The sequence below is a fragment of the Platichthys flesus genome, chromosome 8 (genome assembly GCF_949316205.1).
Source record: "Platichthys flesus chromosome 8, fPlaFle2.1, whole genome shotgun sequence".
Lineage (NCBI taxonomy): Eukaryota > Metazoa > Chordata > Actinopteri > Pleuronectiformes > Pleuronectidae > Platichthys > Platichthys flesus.
The window spans coordinates 3584478-3606683 of record NC_084952.1 but is presented as its reverse complement, the minus strand read 5'-3'; the positions used below and the strand labels follow the sequence as shown (position 1 = coordinate 3606683).

Sequence of the window (22206 nt, the reverse complement as noted above, 5' to 3'; positions counted from 1 at the left end):
CTGAGGAGCCGTGTTGGTTCTGTGAGCATATGAAACATGTCTGCATGGTCCATGAAGAGCTGGGACCAGTGCAGAGTTAAGGGCTGGTGTGAACTCTTTCCTGGTTCTGGTAACACTCGGGCTGCAGAGTTCTGAATCAGCTGTAGATCATTCCTGACAGTTCGGGCTCGACCTCACATTCGACATTAAACAAGTCAAACCTGCTCAAAATGAAAGAACTACAATCCGTTGTTCTGTGTCAGGGATTAATGAGTTCTGTGTCACTTTGGTGATTTACATGATGCATCATTGTATGTAACTTTGTTCCTTTTATGTATATTTTTGTTGTTTTAATGTTTAAAGTTTTGACAAACTATGACAGTAAAGAGCAGTTCATGGCCGTGCACAAATTGAAACGGTATTATTATTATTATTATCTGAAGGTGTTAACTCGTTTGGCTTTAATATCAGGAATCATCTCAATGCTTACACTCTGCAATTTGTGAATAGAATCGTTACCACTCATTGCCTCATATTCGTCCATCCGTCTGCTTTTATTTTGGCGACGAACCCGCTTTAATTCCGGTTACAATCCAGCAAACTTGACTTAACTGGATGACAGGACCTGCACACCTCACTGCAATGCGTGCACGTGTTTGCGTATGTGTGTGTGTCACTGACACCATCTGCATCTTTCAATATTTGTTTATTAATATTTTCTCACGCTTTGATCAGTTTGACTCTGCAGTAAATTATAGTTTCTCTCATTCTTGTTGGCCTACAAATTAAAGAGTTACGTTAGACATAAATAAGTTAATAAAATAGTAAGTAAAAGTAAAAAACATTGTAAAATGTAGTCAATGCTATCAAATATGAAAAATACCAAGACATGTATACGCACCTCCTACTACAAAGAAAATATTATGGGTCGATAAAGTAGAAGAATAAAGTGCAGTGGCAAGATGATTGGACAGTATAGTTATAACACATGAATATATATAATCAACTTTACAATGTATATATTAGTTCTGTTTTATCAATAATTTCAATATTTTCTATATCCGATTTGTATGTATGTATTTATGTATTACATGTTTAAGTATCATTACTTCACTGACATATATTTTTTTGGGGACTAACGAAGGATTATATTACCTTATATAGAGAGACAAATATAAATATAAAGGCAGGTATATATAGATATTATACATCAATTAGTCGTATACATTTCATATCTTAAGGTCAGATGATGCCAGTTTTAACTTTCCCTGCAGTTTCCCACATGCTTGTTGTATTTCTACATGTTTGCTGCCCTCTAGTGGAATCCCGCAGCATCACTGAGAAGCAGGGGGAGGAGCCTCTGTGTGTTATGAGGTGTCTATTTCCTGAAGAGTGGAATCGGATTAACGTGCTTTTCCATTTCGTTGGATTCTTTTCTCTCAGGATTTGATTCAGAGGATAAACGATCCAGGTTTGATTCCCAGCGGCTGTCACGTGCTGCTCGTGTGTTTGACTGACAGGTGACCCAGTGACAGACCCCCACCTGTGTTTGACAGGACTGATCCTGGAGCAGCTACTGGGTGAGAAGCTGCTCTGTCACTTTTCACAATTAAAAGTTTCCTTGTTCAAGTTCATGTGTCTATCAAACAAAGAGTGTGTATTGTTATTAATCTGCACTGAAACGCTGGACATGAAGTTATTGAAAAGATCCGATTTCAACATAATGTGTCTAAAAGTCATAATTCATGTTTAAACTTCAAGGTTTGTTCAATAAATAAACGTGATATTAATTTTTATGAGAGTCTTTTATGTTTCTAAGTTTTTTACATTGTGTCATGTTCCATTTGATGGAAAAATACTATTATTAATATGTTATGATATCTGAAAGGATGAATGGAAATCTGCAGATTGATTTAAAAAAACAACTTCACACTCAGTCCTGTGCTTTGAGAGAACCACATTTTAACTGCAGGGGGCGCTGAAGAACAAGGTTTTTCTCATATTTTACAAACAACTAATAAAAGTTTGAAAACACTCAACCACTGTTAAGTTAAGTATTAAACGTATAAGCCCAAAATAATTGCTAGTTATTTTGTAAGAAATCCTTGATAAGATAATACACCAATAATCAGAATCTGCATCCAACAGGAACCATCTTCAATGAGCTCAAAATGATGATCAAGACTTTTCTTGTTCAGATAAATCAATAACCAATGTGTCACTTTGCTGAAACAGTTTTACCTAATTTTCTACATCTTGTGTTCACAGATCTTTGAGATTTGTCCCCGTTTCCCCAGCAGCTAGTAAAATGTGGCTAGTTGCCGTTTCCGTGCCGCTGCTTCCTGCCATCGTCCTGGCGTCCTGTCGGTACCACGTCCAACTGTCCTCGCTGTGTCTCAGAGCTCTGGGCTGGATGCTGAGGCTGCTGCGGCGGGGGGGAGTGTGTGTCCGGAGCACACACTCCTTCGTCTTCTCCAACTGCACCCATGGCAGAGTGGACAGTGTCCTGGAGACCTTTGACCTCTACGCTGAGACGCACCCCTCCTTATCCATTGGTCCAGAAATAGGTAAGTAAATACATCTAAAGTTGTGAGGAACCGTCGTTGTGATATTTAACCATTCAGACCGGTAGAATCTGAAATCTGTGACCTGTGTTGATCTAAAGTTGTTGACGTCAGAATGTGATTCTTTGAATCTCGTGAAGTTTATGCTGCTGATATCAGAGATTTGCTGTTCTTGAAGTGTCCAGAGAGTGGCGCTCTTTCCCCTTGCATTAAGAAACATCATTTAAAGATCAAAAATCTTTAACTTTGAAATTGTTGTGAAATATATTTAATTATGTTCTGCCCACAGTTTGGTAGAAAATCATTAGAAAATGAAAATGCTGCTTCCATGTATTAACCAGGACAAGATTGATCTGGTTTCCCCATTACTCCCTGTACAGTTACTGGTATTGTAATGTGTGTGTGTGTGTGTGTGTGTGTGTGTGTGTGTGTGTGTGTGTTTTGTGTTTGTGTGATGTTGATGAGGATGGTTTTATACAGCCTCGTTTGCTCTGACCCAGGTGAAGCGTTGGATGCTGTGGTCAAGCGGGTGTGTCCCTCTCGGGTGTTGGAGCTGGGGACTCACTGTGGCTACAGCTCAGTCCGCCTGCTGCGTCTGCTGCCCCCTGTTGGCAGACTGATCACAGTGGAGATGGACCCCCTCACAGCAGAGCTGGGGGAGGAAGTCATACTTGTGTCTGGATTCAAACACCACCAGGTACATCACAGCTTCAGTTAAAGACTGGTTATCAAACAGGAAGTTAATCTAACAGATTTCCTGATGTCCTCAGTTCCAGGTGTTGACGTTGAGCTCAGCCGAGGCCGTCCCAGCGTTACACTCCCATCTGGAGCCTGATGGGAGTGAAGGGTTCAACCTGGTGCTGATGGACCACGACCCTCTGCTGTACCTTGCCGACCTGCAGGTGCTGGAGAGAGAGGAGCTGCTCTGTCGCTCCGGCTGCTCCGTCCTCTTCATCGACAGGAAGAGACGAGCTGGAGGTCTCAGAGGAATCCTGGATCACGTCAGAGCGAGATCCGACTCCTGCAGCATCAGGACTGAGCATCCATCTTTACTGGAGGTCTTCTACCAGAAGGAACGTGCTGAGGGAGAAGCTGAGGGAATCTGAAGACAAGGTGTTTGTCAACGAACAGTTTTATAAAGTTAAAAGAACTGGAAGATGAAGACATGCTGAATGGATTACTTGAAAATCTACTTTTAATACTGGATAATTAAATCACAAATAAGTTAATATTAATTAAACGTGTGATAGCTGTGTCACAGAGTTTATAAATAAAACAGCCACACAGTGAATTAGTCTCTTGTGCTTAAGGTTGACTTATTTATTAAATCGAATCAATCAAATATTTTATCTGAAATAAATGAATATGATTTTAATATTTATATTGATCTTTATAATAACTGTGCTAACTTCAGGGATATTTAAAGCAGAAAAAAATAACAAAAATAAATAACAAAATAAACAAGCGGACAGGAGGTGAAAACATAACCTCCTTGTGGACATATACAGTGGATGTAGAGCCCAGAGTGACCACTTGATGGCGTCCTCTGCTTTTTTTAAAGTAACAGAAACCTGCACAGTGAACTTGGTTTGACTCAAATGTTCACAAACTGGTTTGATGGGGAAACCGTTAAAGGACAATTCCACCCAGTTTAAGAGTTTACATGCGGCTCAGGGACCATCAACACCTTTTTCTTTTGGTATTTATCATGTGATAAGTCTCATATTGCCTGAGGTAGCAGATCCATCCCCCCCCCCCACCTCGATCTTGTGCATGTTGTGTTATTTACTTTCAGACTCAGTGTTTACAATTAAATAAATAAAGCACGATTGGGGGAAATTGCTCCCAGTCGCTCCCCCCTCCTTTGTTTCTACTGACATCAGCAATCTTCCTCTAAGTAGCCTTAACGTCTGAGACCCAGTGGTCCAGGGAGCTTCTCAAACGAGGGGGGGAATCTGTGTTGTCTTCAGGGTGTGGGGGGGGGGACTCAGGTGGAGTTTTCTGAAGTGAGCCTCTAATGGCACCGCCGAGGCTCTTCAGAGCAGCAGGAAATCCATTACACGGTTTAGAGACAATTTAGTGTAGAATTTAAATAAATAATATTTGCACAATAACACGATTTAATTAGATGCAACATTTACAGGGGCCTGGGGGTGTGCCCGACCCCGGGTCACAGTGTGGTGGATGGTGCAGTGGGTGAGATGATTCTAACTCGGAGAGAGTGTGCTGCAGTGAAAGGGAGACAGAGAGTCAGGTGGAGGGGGGGTGCACGTTTAAATTAGACAAGGAGGTTAGGTAATACACAGACACTGGATGAGATTGGTGTAAATCCGTCCAGCTGCAAAACAGGTAATTGTGCTGGCAGCATGTTGACGAGCTGCATGAATACTTTATGGCCTCAGACACGGATCACTGTCCGCACATCTGGGGGAAGCAGCTTCTGTTGAATATGACTTTGAGGGAAAGAAACACTGATTTCCTGGAAACTCTGATGCCACCGGGGTCATTCATTATGAATTAGATGAGCGCTGAATACTGTCGGACACATGATACACAAAGTTACAGGGATCACAGTTCCACATGGAGTACTGACAGGAGGCTCTGCTCTCTACTAGTAACATTACTAGTACTAAGGAGGATTGCAGAAGCATTATCAAGTTAGTATAAACATATTATTGGATAATTAGATCGAAAGTATATTACAGCATTTAACGTCAAGACACAAAAGATTTAAGACTTTGGATAGAAACATTTATACTCAGTAGAGCTTAGGCCCAACAGTCCAACCACTGAAACCAGTGATTACCTCTGACTGCCCAGGATGTAATCCTTGGTCTCAGTGGTAATTTGTACCTTATTTTAAATCTATTTGAGGGAGATTACAGAAAAAACAACCAAACAGATTCCTACAAGACTTGGTGGAAGGAAAACACAAGTCAGTAAACAGGAACTTCTGAGGACGATGTGATATTTGATTTAAAAAACAAAATCAGGGATATTTAGTGAGTTGATATCTATGAGTGTGTGAGGTTTGGGGCTCTGTGATTGGATATAATGGGACTGTTTGGGCCTCGGGGGAGGTATGAGCTCTACTGAGTTCTATTCATGTTGTTTTTATGAATAAAAACAGAAGGTTTCTGATCTAACATTCGTACATATATCAGATTTTTTAAACAAAGAACGGATTTTCATATAGCAACAAGTCGTTTTCTTTATTCTGCCCTGAACCACTTTTGTGTGAAGGATACACCAGGATTGTCTATAATGAAAAACTGCACTTTTGCATTTATCTGTTAACCCATGAAGCTATTTTCATCTTTATATTTACTCATTCTCTGTATTCGAGACAAATTGGCTGCACTGCACTTTGACATGATGAATTTCTGACACCATTCAAGCTGTTGAATGGCCGGTGTGTGTCTGTGATTACACCGAGCAGACCGACTTTAATGATCGCTCATTAGCTTCCACCATCATCTCCCACAATGCAAAGTGCTGGAGCCGAGAGGTGGTCAATTTCTCAGCTGTCAGAGGTGATTTAACATTTCCTTCGCTGTCTTTTCAGAGCAGCGCCAGTGTACACAATGATGTACAACCAAATGTAAACACCGGGCTCCATGACCACCCAACCCCTCGCCCCTTCCTCAAAGTAGAAAAAGAAAAAAATTAATGGCTTCAGTTTTCTGGGTTCCTCCTCCGTCGGGCTGTGAACTGCACTCTGTGCCACGGTGGCTGGCGAGCAGATGTAAACACAGCTTTCAATTATAAATCAAACCCTAAAAGAGCCTTGCACCGCTGCCCCCGGGCTCCCGGCACAAAGGCCCTTCATACCCAAACACCCCACAATGCACTGCTGGGAACCTCTGGCCATTCACCGCCATGAGTTCACATCGGAGACAGAAACGTCTTCAGTGGCAGAGAAATGCAGAGAATGTCATATTCATCTCTTGCATTGTGTTATGATCCCATGCTGCTCTGAAAGGAGACCTGAGGGCAGAGCCGCTGGAATTTGTCATAACATGTTGGTGGTTTTACATCATTTCATCAAACATACATATAAAAGAGGAATTCATATATTTTTTGACCTGGGCCCTGACGTGTTTATAAATATTGTGTAAATGAATCATATTCAAAGTTGCAGTTGCCCCATGTAATAAAAACTCCTACTACCATTTTTTGTTCATCCATGTCCCATTTGCTAACGAGGAGGAGGTGGGATTTATGACCTATACTGCATCCAGCCACCAGGGGGCAATCAAGATGAGTTGGCCTCACTTTTTGGGGAGGGTTCCCATTTCGTTTGTCTTTAGAAACAGTCCATGGTTTAAACTCTGTAACAACTTGGGTACAGTCGTGGTCGTGTTTAAAAGTGTCCGCAGGTACAAAACACGATGTGATGCTACGCCTGAGAGGTCAAGTTGCATCACATGACCACTAGAGGTCCCCGTCAGGTAAACGAGAGCCAAGTCCCCTTTAAAAACATGAGGAAAGTGTTTTCTCCTCATGTAAGTCCAGCTTTTAGTCGACCCATCATCTTCACTGACCTCCTCCATCTGCAGCTCTGTATCATCATCATCGGACCATCTCCTCGTGATGAAGATGAGTCACAGCTCCTCCAGCTGCTGCAGCGCTTTGGATGCTGGGCTCGAGGGAGGTGGAGCTTTGAACAGCGGCTGAAACGACTGACGCCATCTTTTCTTTTCCTTGGAGGACGCTAACAGGTAAACATGAGTCATCCGGAAATCAAACAGTGACTGAGGACAGTCGTGCCCAGCTGTTTAAAGTCACCAAAAAAACACAGGGACGAATAAATAAACATTAAAGCAAAAGGAAGATGGCAACATTTTTATATTCAACCTAAAAGTGCAGATTTAATGAGATGTAAGTTTTCTATGACTCTTCATATTATAAAACAAGTTATAAATTAGATTAGTTTAAAGAAATTAAAGTTAACTGTCACATTTATATTTACTTTTAGTTTTTTTCTCTCTGACATGATCGGTACAACAATCCTCGGTAAGTTTTTGATGCTTTCGGGGATTTCGTTTCCTTTTTCCTCCCCTGTGTCAGTCGCGTTTAACAGCAGCAAAAACACTTGTTTACAGATTCACAACATGTTTCTTGTCCGGAGGTGAAAGAACAAAGAGTCTGAGTCTGGTTCATCACCTGAAGTGGGCAGAGCCAGAGGAGAGAGGAGACTCCTGATGCCTCTCCAGAGACCAGGGGACTTCTTTATTTGGTTCACTGTGACAACAACACACACACACCCACAAGCACACACGCACCATTTCGTTGATGTCAGGGTTGTGTAATGATTTTGTGTCCTCACATGTGATCGTTGTCACCTGTTCCTCAAACATGTGACATCTCTAGAGCAGAGGAAGCCTCATTTTTTTAATTTCCCGATGTAAGTTTACGTTATTACGCTGGTTTGAAAGAAAGAATTTAGAGTTTCCTCCATGTCTCCGTACAATCCAGTAATCTATCTTTATGTAATCATCTTTCTTTATGGCTGCAGAGTGGAGGTTTATAAACTAGATCAGCACATACAACTCGATCAAGATCCATTAATTATTCTCTGGGAAAACAGCGAAAGAAAGTGAAAGTAAAATCTTTAACACGTCCATTTGTTTGGATCAAACTTCGATGGGATCTTTCTTGGTCCGTTACCAAACAAACACCATCAGACACGGTGGGATGAAGATAAAGTCAAGTGTGTAACTGAGTTAGCTCTTGGTGCTACGACCTCGTTCCATTCACACTTAACTCAGATGAGTTTCCTGCTACTTTCAGCTATTGAAAAAACTCACGTTCTCTCTTTTAATCAATGGATCTGACAACATGAAGTGACTCCACCTCCTGCTTCTGACCCAGACTTCAACCTGCAACTCACACAATCCCACACACACACACACACACAGCCACACACGCACACTGCTTCCTGTGGAGTGGGGAAGATTGAGAGAAAATAGACCCCCTGTCATGTGGAGTCTTAAGAGGTTTGAAGCCTCTTTCAAATTGTTCTTTCTCTGCTCCAGGTTGAAGAGATCTCCTCCTCCACCTCCTCCTCGACCTCCTTCTGAGGATTTTGTTTTTGGTTCAGATGGAGACGTGCACTTCAGAGCAGGATTGGTGCTGAGGGAACATCGGACAAGATTTTAGGGCTTTGTTAGAGACACAGATTTGTCTTGTCATGCTGTTTGGAGCTTAATTCACTCATTTCATCATGACTGAATTCACTCTGATGCTAAATAAATGAATACATATATAATTTATGGCTGGACAATAAAGGTGTCTTAAGGCACATTTTATTTTAGAAGTGAGGTAACTGGAGTCAGTGGAAATGGAGGCTGGACGGGAAATAACAGAAACAACCAGATTTCTGCCCACAGCTCGCATTAGTTCTTTAGTAACATACGTTTGAGATAAATATTAATATTAATTATCTGATCATCTAAAACCTGGAGCATTAATGATTTAAAGCTGATACCGACCAAACCAGTTTGACTTTATGCACTGTCACGTGGTGGTATGAACACAGAGGTGCACGTGTTCCTAATAAAGTGCTCGCTGAGTGTATAATCATGAAAGGAGGCAAAGTGTCTTTGTCTATCCACTTTCTGCTGTGACAAGGTCCACTTAGGAGAGAGGAGCGGAGAGGAGGACTGAAGAGGAGAGAGGAGCAGAGAGGAGGAGAGAGGAGCAGAGAGGAGGAGAGAGGAGCAGAGAGGAGCAGAGGGGAGCATAGATGAGCAGAGAGGACCATAGAGCAGCAGAGGAACAGAGAGGAGGAGATAGGACTAGAGAGGAGGAAAGAGGAGGAGAGAGGAGCAGAGAGGAGCATAGCGCAGCAGAGAGGAGCAGAGAGGAGGAGATAGGAGCAGAGAGGAGGAGAGAGGAGCAGAAAGGAGCAGATAGGAGGACTGAAGAGGAGAGAGGAGCAGAGAGGAGCAGAGAGGATCAGAGAGGATCAGAGAGGAGGAGAGAGGAACAGAGAGGAGGAAAGAGGAGGAGAGAGGAGGAGAGAGGATCAGAGAGGAGCAGAGATGAGCATAGAGCAGCAGAGAGGAGCAGAGAAGAGCAGATAGGAGGACTGAAGAGGAGAGAGGAGCAGAGAGGAGGAGAGAGGAGCAGAGAGGAGGAGAGAGGAGCAGAGAGGAGGAAAGAGGAGGAGAGAGGATCAGAGAGGATCAGAGAGGATAATAGAGCAGCAGAGAGGAGCAGAGAGGAGGAGATAGGAGCAGAGAGGAGAAGAGAGGAGCAGAGAGGAGCATAGAGCAGCAGAAAGGAGCAGAGAGGAGGAGATGGGAGCAGAGAGGAGCAGAGAGGAGCAGAGAGGAGCAGAGAGGAGCATAGAGCAGCAGAGAGGAGGAGATAGGAGCAGAGAGGAGCAGAAAGGAGCAGAGGGATAAAGCCTCCAGGACAGACAGAGGGTCGATGAGGGACGAGGAGGACAGGGGGGGAATATTCTTGGTGAAACAAGGGGACAAGTGTAATTACTCCGATAAACGTACATCAACAGAACATCTTATTAGAGCCCATGCACTGACAGTGGGAGGTCCTACTGAAATTGTAATGCCAAAATTTGCAGAAAGTTAGAAAGTGTTGAAAATGTACGTATTCTGGAGGAATTTTCAATGGGCGTCGCAAAATGTCTCAATGGTGCCCCCCCGAGACCCCTGGAACGTTTTCACATTGACTGATCTTCACAAAAAGCCTCTAAGTGCAATTGGAAAAACGCAACAGGAAGCCTGCTATTTTGCATTTAGTGGCCATTTTGGCCATATTCCAAATTTTTTATTTGATATACTTGTACCAGGGCTTCCACAGATCAACTTCAACTTTAAAACAAGTTTAAAGGTGACATCTCTCTCTCTCTCTCTTTCTCTCAGAATTGGACATTTTCTCAAACCTTGTAAACATTGAGGTAATTCGAAAGTTCATCCTTCGCCAAAGGGGACGATGTTGTCATAACTCCACGATGCATTGTCCTTTCACCACCAAACTTCTGTCTCATGAACAAAGTCCAAGCCTGAACAGCTCCATGTGTCAATATTTACTCAGACATTATTTTTTTCTTCACGCAAAACGATGCAACGCTTCAAAGTGCTCTGGCCCGCTCAGTACTTCTTTGCAGTCCTAAAAATGTTTTGTATATTTATTATTTCTGTATGTTGTAGTACCGAACTCATCTTATTTGCCGGTGTTTTGTCAATAAAATCAATGTTTTTTGATGAAAAACATCCAATTTTGTTTGTGTTTGTTTTTATATCTAAATGACCAACCGAGAAGCACATCTGATGTCATCAGATGTGCACAGTCACACAGGCACAGTACATGTGGACACGGGTTCTGTGTGAGGTCAAAACGTGATGGAGGATGGTTGGGTTGGATTCAGCCAGTGTTCATGAGTTTCCTGTGCAGCACTTGGACACACAGTGAGTACCTGAGTCAGACTGACACCTCCTGCAGAAGCTGGTTTCTGTAGGGTTCAAATTTTACATTTTACTGCACTTTACAGACATTTGTAAGACACTGAATTGATGGGGAGGTGCTCCCATGTTTATGAGGCGACTGGATGGGTGAACATTTATATAATGGGATCAAACCTAAAAAACTTTTGATAGTTTGCGTTCAAAGTGACGACAAATTAAGGATTGTTCATCGCTGCTAATGACTTGCAGTCTTTTCTGGCACAAGGTAATGTTTCCATGAAGCATGTTTAAAGAAGAAAGGACAGTATTATTATCAGTTATTCTTTTATTGTGATACCTAGCAGGATATGTGACATGGATTAAATGGCTCTAGTGCACACAGTTCAATCTCCCAAAGCAATCAACCAAGTAAAACATATTTGACTTTAAATTCCAAAAATAGCGAGGCAAAGACTGTCTTCGACTAACCTTTATTTAAAATTAATTCAAGTTTCCCATTTTTCCTGTGAACCAAAACAGGCCAAGTGCTGATACAAAAAAAAAGCAATTGCAGTACAGTTCATTGCAGATCACAGCCTAAAGAGAGTGTCAGGCGTGTTGGTTTATCCTAAATAAGAGATGAGCCGGACTGGTCCAATTCAAGTGTTTATTGAGATGGAATGAAAGTTGAACAATAAGCTATGGAAAATTATCACAGCCTAGGCTAAATCAATTTGGTTCTCCCTTATTGGTCCACAGCTGTAGTCCCCCGCCTCTTGTCAACGAATCCAGGAAGTGACAAGAAGCCGTCTCCGTCACGCTGCTACTTTCCGCTGCCAGTATACAACATATTGTCTCAAATTCACAGTCTTCAAAACAGGCAGCAGCTCTTAGCAGACCCTTAATCAAGACAGGTGACTAAACACCCATGTGCCACACACCTTCTAATGTCAAGATTAAACCGTAGCAGTTAAAAGGTTATTATTAAATCCTTTCATTTGGTTTAGAGTTTCTGTTTCCATAATCCTCTTCACCTACAGGCCACAAGAGAAGCTACAATTTTACATTCTCACAATAGTGGAAAGAAATAGTGCTCTTTCTATGGCCTTCTTTTCTTTTAGCTCCTGCTCTCTTTTCTCGTTCTCTAACTTCTCTTGCTTCTTCTTTTCTTTCAGCTCCTGCTCCTTTTTCTCGTTCTCAATCTTCTCCTGCTTCTTCTTTTCTTTTAACTCCTTCTCTCTTTTCTCTCTCTCTATTTTCTCCTGCTTCTTCTTATCTTTCAGGTCCTTCTCTCTTTTGTATTTCTCTATCTTCTCCTGCTTCTTGCTCCCTCTCAGCTCCATCTCTCTTTCCTCTTCCGCTAATCTCTCCTCTATCATCTTTTCTTTCAGCTCCTGCTCCTTTTTCTCATTCTCAATCTTCTCCTGCTTCTTCTTTTCTTTTAACTCCTTCTCTCTTTTCTCTTTCTCTATCTTCTCCTGCTTCTTGTTCCCTCCATCCAATTCCATCTCTCTTTCCATTTCCGCTAATCTCTCCTCTATCATCTTGTTATTCATCTCCACCACTCTTTGGTATATTTCGATCTTCTTCTGCTTTTCCCTCTCTTTCAGATCCTTCTCTCTTTTGTATTTGACTATCTTCTCCTGCCTTTCCCTCTCTTTCTGCTCCATCTCTCTTTGTTCTTTCTCTGTCTTCTCCTGCTTCTCCTGCTTCTTCTGAGCTTTTCTTTCATCCTCCCTTATTCTGGCTTTGTCGCTGTCTGACATGAGGGCCAGCTCCTGAAAAGACAGAGATGACATGTGTTTCATTATTTCACTCCAAATGTCTAAATCTGAAACAAACTCACATCCAACAAGTTATTGTTCAAATAAAACTGAGCTGATGTCACTTACCTGAAGCTTAATAGACTTCACGATGAGGAGCTTAATATCCTCCTCCATCCTCTGGACTTTGAGTTGTGAGTCTTCCTGGACGTTGAGCAACTTCTTCTCCGTGACTTCAACCTGACTCTTCAGCTCTTTGATTTTTTGAAGGCAGGTCATTTTCTCCACCTGCTCACTCCTGAGCTGAAACTCCAGACTGTTGACTTGAAGGTCAGAGTTTTCTACAAGGCTCTCCAGCTCCTTGATTCTTTCAGAGCAGACGACATCCTCATAATTCCTGCTCCATAGCTTAGACAGATCTGTGCTAGTGAGATTGCCTATAAAATGATTGTAGATCTGATCCTTTGCGGTCTTCAGTTTTTCTGTGAGCTCAACATTCTCCTGCAAGTCCTCCTCCATGTTGAGCAACTTCTTCTCGGTGGCTTCAACAAGACTCTTCAGCTCTTTGATTTTTTGAAGGCCGGTCTCTTTCTCCACCTGCTCACTCCTGAGCTGATCCTTCAGAGTCTTGAGTTTAAGGTCGGAGGTTTCTACAAGGCTCTCCAGCTCCTTGATTCTTTTAGAGCAGACGACATTCTCAGAATTCCCGCTCCAAGGCTTACTCAGATCTGTGACAGTGAGATTGCCTATAAAATGATTGGGGATTTGAGCCTCTGCGATCTTCAGTTTGGCCATGAGTTGATGATTCTTATTGACCAGCGCGGTCTTTTGCCTCTTGAGAGTAGCGATGATCAATGTCCTGTCCATTTTCTTCAGCTCAGACTTGTGTAGAAAAGATAGAGTAAATCATTTGACATTAGCAATTGAGATCAATGGCATTCCTTTACTGAATCCAGACTATACCCCATCCTATGATGAGTCATCTGAAGGTATATGATATTCATCTATTATCATAACCTCGGTATTCCTTTGCTGAAACCTTTCCTTCAAAGGATGGGGAATGGTGTGTATACTGAAGGTGTGATCATAGACCATCCAGAAACTCAAGGATACCAAAGTCAAACACAGAAATACCTCTTATGTTACATAATTGTCAGACATTGTATTATTATGTCAATATTCATGTATTATCATAACCTTTTTGAGTGAAATTATGAATAAATGTCATATATTCAATATTTTGTTAATCTGTTGTTTTCTGAAAAACCGAAAGCCTATCACAATAATTATTTAGTTTTTAACTCTTTTCTGTCTTTTCAAACAATATTTCATCTAATGAGGCAGTCAAAGAAATTAAGCAGCATTTACCAGGCCAAGAGACAAAAGCTTAAATGGATAGAGTATCTCACATGACATTAGCAATTGAGTTCATCGGCATTCCTTTGCTGAATCCTTTCCTTCAAAGGATGGGGTATAGAGTGTGTATCGTGAACCCTAACCCTAACCATCCAAGGATGTCCTAAGTTATTCAGACTACACCCCATCCTATGATGAGTCCTCTGAAGGTATATTCTGTTTTTCACAATTGTAAACAGACATTTTTCAAAACAATAACGGTTTTCTCAAAACTGCACACAGACAACTGAAAACCTCACTCACAAAATGCTAAACCTGACACTCCCTTCGCAAGATGACTCTTTGCCGTCAAATCTCTTACCTGTTCACAAACTCGGAACTCGTGTTTTTTCATTTGGTACACACAGACATATTTTCAAATGACACACACATACCATTCATTGAGTACACACAACTAAGCATTTGCTTGTACACTACCAAGCATTTACAGCACACTGAAGTGCAAAATTGAAAACACAATCATCGAAATGGAACACACCATATGAATGACAGTGACTCTGGAGAATGAGCCATTTCTCTTTTTGCAAAATGTCTCAGTGTAGGCCTACTTTTTTCATAGACAAATATAAAACAGCACACAAATATGCATAAAAAAAAGGTTTATTTCGGTACACACAGAGAACAGTACAGTACTTTTAACTGCCCCCCCCCCCCCCCTTCACAAAAATTATTTAGGCATCAGGCCTCCGGTTCCTGTCGGGCTAGAGGGCCTCGTCCACATCACAGGCAATGTTCTCCCTGTTCACGCAGTGTTGTAAGAAACACCTTGAGTGGCGCATGAAGCCCTGACAGGCCTCGACACTCACGTTGCCACAGGCCTCCTCCATGGCCTGGAGCAGTGGGACCCGGTCCTGTGGGATCCGTTCATAAACCTTCCACCTCCAAGCTGAAAAGAATTCCTCAATAGGATTCAGGAAAGGTGAATAAGGTGGAAGGTATAGAACAGAAAAATGTGGGTGGTCCTGGAACCACTCACTCACTTGAGCAGCCCGGTGGAAGCTCACATTGTCACAGATGACGTGATCGATCCGCTGTGGGTCATCTACCGGGCCAGGTGGTACCAGCAGGTCATGCAGGCCCATCCAGGAAGACGAGGAGATGGGCAGTGTTATAGGCCCCTAGGTGGGCATGACGGTGCAAGATCCCATGGTGATTCATTGTAGCACACATTGTGATGTTCCCACCACGCTGGCCGGGGACCTCCACAATGGCCCGCTGGCCAATGACGTTTCTGCCCCATCGCCTCCTCTTCACCAGGTTGAGTCCCACCTCATCAATAAAGATGTACTGGTACAACACATGAGCTGTGTCATGCTCCTGGATACATCCTGGGTTTGAATGCACTTATTGTAAGTCGCTTTGGATAAAAGCGTCAGCTAAATGAAATGTAATGTAATGTAATGTAAATCCGCTGACACAGACAGCATGAGAATGCAAGTTACAGTATGGACACAGAGAGGTCAACACAGTGGGCTACAGTGACACACTGTAGAAAAGGAACAATATTGGATTACAGGTACAACACATGCATGTGTCAGTGCTGAATGTTGGTACTTACAAGCACAAACTCTCGCTGTAACTCCTTCATGCCTGTGTTCCATTCGAATGGGACCCTGAACACTTGTTTCATCCACATGGCATTCATATGAAGAATATATGGTATTCTTCATGTGAGTCATGGTGTCAGAGACTCTGTAGAAGGACAGAACACCTGCTCGGTGATCCAGGTACACTCCTAATCTGGAGGACACAGGACCTGACACTGGGCTCTTGATGCTGTTGTAATAAAAGTTATAACTTCTTCCAACACAATGATTGTATATAAATCCAGATTCATCTGAGTTTCCTGCTCTTCTGATATTCTTGTATGTGACTGCTACATGAACTCCTCCCCCCCACCTCCACCTCCCAGTAACAACGTCCAGTCAGACTCTCTCTACTCAGGACCTGATAATAACCAGTGCATCTGTCTGGGTGATCAGAATAAGACTGATCTTTACTCATCCGTGTTACTTTTCTGTTTCCCTCAGATAATAACAGCTCTCTGTTTGCTGTGTTTGGATCCAGTGTGATTTCCTGTGAATATCTTAAGAAGTCAGCTCTGGTCTCTGGTTCTCGTTGTGGCAGTAAAACATCCACTTGAGACACAATCTGTAAAATCTCTGTCTCTGTCTCACTCAGAATGTCCTGTAGTCGACCTCTGACCTGTGAAACAGCTGCTGTCACGTCCTCAAAGATCCTCAGAGGACGGATCCTGAAGCTGGATGATTGTGTAGATTCACTGAGTGGTGACAGTGAGGGGTAGTTGTGTAGAAACTGGTTGTGATCCTCTGTGTCTGAGAGCTGCTTCAGTTCATGGTCTTTCCTCTTCAGCTCAGTGATCTCCAGCTCCAGTCTCTCCTGAAGCTCTTTGACTCGACTCACTTCAGTTTGCTGCTGGGATCTGATCTGCTGCTTCACGTCAGAGCTTCTTTTCTCCAGCAGACGGATCAGCTCAGTGAAGGTCTCCTCGCTGTCCTCCACTGCTTTATCAGCAGAGCCATTGATGGCCTCCTCCTCCTGTTGAAGCAGCTTCACGTCTTTCTCTGTGTCCTGGACTCTCTGCTGGATGGTTTGTCTCCTCAGCCCGAGCTCTCTCTGCCTCTCAGTCCTTTCTGCTGCAGCTGACACTGTGTCGTGGTCTTTATGTTCATCCACAGTGCAGAGATAACAGATACACTGCTGATAAGTGCGACAGAACATCTTCCTCACCTCATCGTGACGTGAGCAGATGTTCTCCTGGAGCTTCTCCAAGGGCTCCACCAGCTTGTGCTTCTTAAATGGAGCTGACTGAAGATGAGGCTGGAGGTGTTTTTCACAATAAGAGGCCAAAATTCAAACAGGACATGAGAGCTTTCAGTTTTCTCCCAGTGCAGACATCACAGGCCACATCTTCAGGTCCAGTTATCATTGACCTTTAATATATTATTCAAGCATTTGTGCTTATACGCTCTGTGTGTGTGTGTGTGTGTGTGTGTGTGTGTGTCTGTGTCTGTGTCTGTGAATACATGGGGCCCAATCTTCATTTTCTTGTTCAGTATGGATCGGACCCGACTGTTTTATTCATGGATCAGTTGTGTTTTTGCATCAACAACCTTTGGAAGCATTTCGATCTCAGCACAAAAAACACGCACACAAAGAAAAGGTGGCACTGAAAAACTGAGAATGCATTGATCTAGAAGTTACCAGTGAAATACGAGATGAAAAGCCACTGAAGAATCCTCACAGGAGAGCAGAGAAAATGATTATCTGACTAAAAGGTGCAGGGGAACATTCTCCAGCACCCGTATCCATCATTTAAGGAAACAAAGGGGGAATAAATGATTCATAAAAACGGCAATAAAATGTTAACAGGAAAGGGCAAGTGTGTGAAATCAAAGGTGACGAGTATGATTTCACATCATAAGTTATCATTACAATTCTTTGAGTTTACTGAACTTGCTGATAAATAGTAATAAACCTTAACATGAAATCTGTTTTACATCACAACCACAATTTGACATCAACACAGTATTTCAGTAAACTTCTCACATGTATGTTGTTCATACATTTGATGTTTAAAACTGGAATCAAGACTTTAAAAATGTGAATAAAGTCTTGATTCCAGTAAATCAAGACTTGTTTATATAGGCAGCTTGTGCTGTGAACAAAGAACAGTGTTGCTTGTAGCTGAATGCTAGGATCTTATATAGTAACAATAATATGCTTTTAATGACAAAAGTACATATTAGTATTACGCTTCTAGAGCTGTAACGTTTTCCAAAAATTCGATTCAAAATAATATAACAATTTGCTAGAATATATTTGAATACGAATATGAACTTTTCCACCCAGATGAATTCATGTTTTCAGCTGCTAGCTTTACTTTGAAGGACGTAGAAACAGTTAACACATATGAGGTGAACAGCTTTTGCTGGTTTTAATCACCAATAATAAAGAAAAGCTAATTTCTCTGACTCCAGCAAATTTCCCAGACGAACCTAATCTTATATTTACCGAATTTAGTGTAAGACACTCCTCAAACATGCCCCTCACGTGCCCTAGAAGAACAAGTAATAATAACCTTGTGTCAAAAATAATACTTATTCTGACAGTGTCATGGGTGGAGAGAACAGAGCCACTGAGTTTATTTCCCATGAGTCTGTTACTGCTGAAGTAGCCATAGTTATATGAAGGCTGGAGGCAGAATCACGTGATCCATGACTTTATTCATGGTAGTTGGTAGAAGCAGAGTGTTATATGAAATGTAAATGGGATTTTTATTTCATATTTGACAAACACCTGAATTGGGGCCATCTCTAAGAATCCCTAATGGTTATATATTCCCTCCCAAGGCGCTCTCTGGTTCTTCCTTCTCACCGTCCATCCTATCTGCTGCATGTTACGTGATTTCCCTGCACACAGCTGCTCAGAAGGTCTAATCTGACTCATCGATGTTGGTTTCATTTGAGAGCGGAGGACAAACCTTTGTCCATCCCCTGGTGCAGAGGTTTTATAATCCCACACGAGAAGAGGAGGCAAGACTGTTCGTCTTCCAAATGGACTTTTCATTAGGGCTCAGAATGGGTTTGGGTCACAGCAGCGGCACAGCTGATCAAATCTCAAACAATGGAGCTGCTGGCTCGGCTCCAGGTCTTTGTTTACTGGTGCAAGTCCAGGTGTGTGTTAGTGTGTGTGTGAGAGTGAGAGTGTGTGTGAGTGTTGTTCTGGATCTGAGCCCATCTGTGACTCGGAGCCAGAGTGTGATCTGATGCATTAAGTATGTTACCATGAAACTTGACCATTAGTGGATTATTACAGAAGGCCGTGGAGATGACAGCTGCAGAAATGTTTTCTAAATCTTAGACCACATGTCTTTCAGTCAGACACCACCACAGAAACAGCTCTGTTAAAAGTTACTAATGAACTTTTACTGACCTCAGATAAGGGACTTGTCTCTTTACTGGTCCTGCTGGATCAGGACCAGTATAGAGATCATACGATTATGTTACATACACTGGAACAACATGTAGGGATTAAAGGACCTGCACTAGGCTGGTTTTATTTATACTATCAGATTTGTTAATGTTAATAATGACTCCTTCATACAAACACAAGTTAGTCATGTAGTTCCACAAGGTTCTTTCTTTGGACCAATACTCTTCAACTTATATATGCTTCCTTTAGGCAACATCATCAGAAAGCACCATGTACACGTCCATTGTTAATCAGATGTCACCCAGCTGTACGCATCTATGAAGCCTGATTTATCTAATCAATTAGCTCAACTTCAGGAATATCTCTTATTATGAAAGTTAGGAACATAAGGCTTCTGAGAAACTAGTCCATGCATTTGTTACCGCAATTTATCCATTTGTGCAGCTCATTGTGGAAACTGTTGGGTTTACTTGATTTCTAAGGTCTTGACCTTTATATGTTCTACTATTATTTGGGGCTTCACAAATAAAATTAATAAAATTGAATTGGTTATTTTGTGATTTCAGGAAATAAAAGCATAAAAAAGCTCAAGAGATTGCTGGTTATAAGTTGTCGAGAACCTTGTCTTTATACTGTAATATCTTATGTGCAGGGAAGTGTTTGGTACAATAACTGGTGATTTCTCTTTGTCATTATGTGTCTGAGAGCAGCTGAGGAGAAAAACTCTTCAATCCAAAAGTTTCCTCTTCTCCACAGATCTGCAGCAGTTCTTTGATAGGAAAACAAATGGGTGTGTGATGTGAATGTGGCAGTGAGACATTAAGTGGTTGGAGGTTGTAAATCAGACCCTGATTAAATCAGTCTGGGCCAGAGTTGTCCATTTGCCTCGAGTGCAAAACTGACCTGATTTTGGCGATTTTCCCGACAGGTCTGTACATCACTGGAAGTGTTACTGCACCTCGGCACATTTCACACCATTAAAGCCAACCGCGGGTCGACTGAACTTCTAGTAGAGAATCTTCGATAGCACTTTTAATGCTCGTGCTACCTGCAGATAATGAGAATAATGTGTTGTCGGCTGTCATCCGGAGGTGTTAGCATCTGCTTTCCTCTTTCTGGTCCGTTCGAAAAAAACAAACAGAAAACTGCCCATTTCTTCACTTGCTGACTTTTCACTTTCTCTTTTTAAAACAGGGATTTAAATAAATGAAAGCACCAAATGCTTTGTTCTTTTCTCTCTCGAAGCATCTCATCAGGCGAGTGCTTTTTCTTCCTTTTAAGAAGTCAAACCTGTCAAGGCCAGTTTAAGACTGAATACCTTTTCTCCTGTTTCCTCCCTCCTCTGTGCTGCTGGGCGGTAGAAGGGAGGAAGGTGGGAGGTAGAAGGTCACCAAACTGCAGTATCTCCAGCTGCGCTATAATCGAGTAGAAGTGGACAGAGAAATAAACGTTTTAATGAATTAATGCACTTATACCCTGAAAACGTTTTGTGCTGCTATTAGTAGATGTCAAACCAGGAACTTAAAGTCATCTATTGTGAAATTTTATGTGTAACCTGCATCTAAGTACCACTTATTTTTGTTGACCGAGAGATCCTACTGTATTTTACTGCACCCAGGGTTATTAATAACTTGATCTTTGTATTTTCCGTGAGGCGTCTTCTTTGTGTCACTACGTTTTTGTAGTTTTTACTACCTACACTAAATAATCTTCTGTCACAATACAAATGCAGTTGATGGGATGATGAATTCTGCAGTAATAATGTCCCAAAGCACATTTAGTGCTTTTATTCATGCTCTCACATTCAAGGTTAACAAACAACAGCTTATTGAGTTCATTCACAGCACACAATGACGTCTAAAATAATCTTTTCAAATTAAATGGAACTCGTCTGCTCCAGGTCTAGGAAATTGTAGACCAAAATGGCGGATCATGTCAAAGCACTGAGTGCATTAGGCCTAATTGTTTTAACGATGAGGATTGACACTTCTAATTTAAAGTCATCGTTAAGAGAGATGTTTTTTCTACTGGCTGCAGTGCAGGTCATAAACCTTGCCTCCTCCTTGTTAGTAGAGGGGATATGGACAAAAGAAGCTGGGTTTTATTTACCTCTGCCAAAGAAGTTGTTTTCATTGGGGCTTTTTGGTTTTCTGTTTGTAAACAGGATTACACAAAACCACCCAACGGATTACCACAGAATTTAGTGGCAGGATACAACACGGGTCAGACAAGAAGTGATTAAATCTGGTGTGGATCCAGATCAGGGGGCAGATCCAGGGAATATGTATCACTTTCTTTAACATTGTGAGATCATGAATCGCGATTTAAAATATAAAATTTATATTTGTGTACAATTTAAAGCATCTTGACTGAATTTAACGGGACACCTGGGTGTTGATGGAGGTATGAGCTCCAGTTACTGACATCTTAGTAAACTATTTGATGCAATAAAAACGGGTGAAATGTCATGATTGGCGGCTGAGACTGGCTTGCGATTGGTCGAGCCCATGTAAAGGCGGGACCTTGATTTCGCGGCTGCACACTAAGATCTCTTCTGCGCAGCCTTTGGCTCAAAATGCGTAAAAAAAAAAAAATGCGTTATTTCAGCTTCATTACTGAGGAGGTGGAGATGCATTGTCCATCTTTACATAATACATCAAATTGGTGAAGTACTTATTTTAACCAGCAGCCATAACCTTTTACGTAAACATAACGGTCTGATAGTTTGTATCAAAAAGAAGGGAAAATGGAGGAATATTTCAATAGACCAGGTCACACCTCTTTGTGTGTCTGTCCGTCACTTGTGATGATACATTAACACAACAACTTGTGGCTGGCACTACTGAGCCTTTCTGCACTGGCTGGTAAGCCTTCATCTCACCCATAGTCAGTCCCTTTATAGCTCCTGAAAGGTAAATGTGAGAGAGTGTTACAGGGCACCAGCTGAATATGAAATCCAATCAATTGCTCATTGTACAGCAGCTTGTTCAGTATTCACAGCACATTTGGAAATCGAGCTGCATTCCTCTATCACAGGTAGAACATTGGGCTCGACCTGGTTTTTCAGTTTATTCCAACCGCTGCACATTATCAAATGTGATGCAGCTATTCCTG

The 22206-nt window shown here is 42.0% G+C and overlaps 1 protein-coding gene and 1 pseudogene across 1 annotated transcript; one reads left to right on the top strand and one right to left on the bottom strand.

Annotated features, from left to right (window-relative positions):
- The first annotated feature begins 1319 nt into the window (after window positions 1–1319).
- LOC133958834 (transmembrane O-methyltransferase homolog) lies at window positions 1320–4405 on the top strand. The gene is made up of 4 exons (XM_062393833.1): window positions 1320–1559; window positions 2248–2546; window positions 3044–3240; window positions 3314–4405. The coding sequence occupies exons 2-4, from the start codon at window positions 2288–2290 to the stop codon at window positions 3647–3649; spliced, it is 792 nt and encodes a 263-aa protein (XP_062249817.1). The 5' UTR covers window positions 1320–1559; window positions 2248–2287; the 3' UTR covers window positions 3650–4405.
- Window positions 4406–11987: 7582 nt separating this feature from the next.
- Window positions 11988–17086, bottom strand: LOC133959141 (tripartite motif-containing protein 16-like; annotated as a pseudogene).
- Window positions 17087–22206: the final 5120 nt, after the last annotated feature.

Bases quoted from the DNA above. Each gene is read 5' to 3' on its own strand.
- LOC133958834 (XM_062393833.1), top strand. From the start codon at position 2,288: ATGTGGCTAGTTGCCGTTTCCGTGCCGCTGCTTCCTGCCATCGTCCTG. The intron at 2,547-3,043 runs GTAAGTAAATAC...GCTCTGACCCAG, and splicing joins ATCCATTGGTCCAGAAATAG to GTGAAGCGTTGGATGCTGTG. The intron at 3,241-3,313 runs GTACATCACAGC...TGATGTCCTCAG, and splicing joins CTGGATTCAAACACCACCAG to TTCCAGGTGTTGACGTTGAG.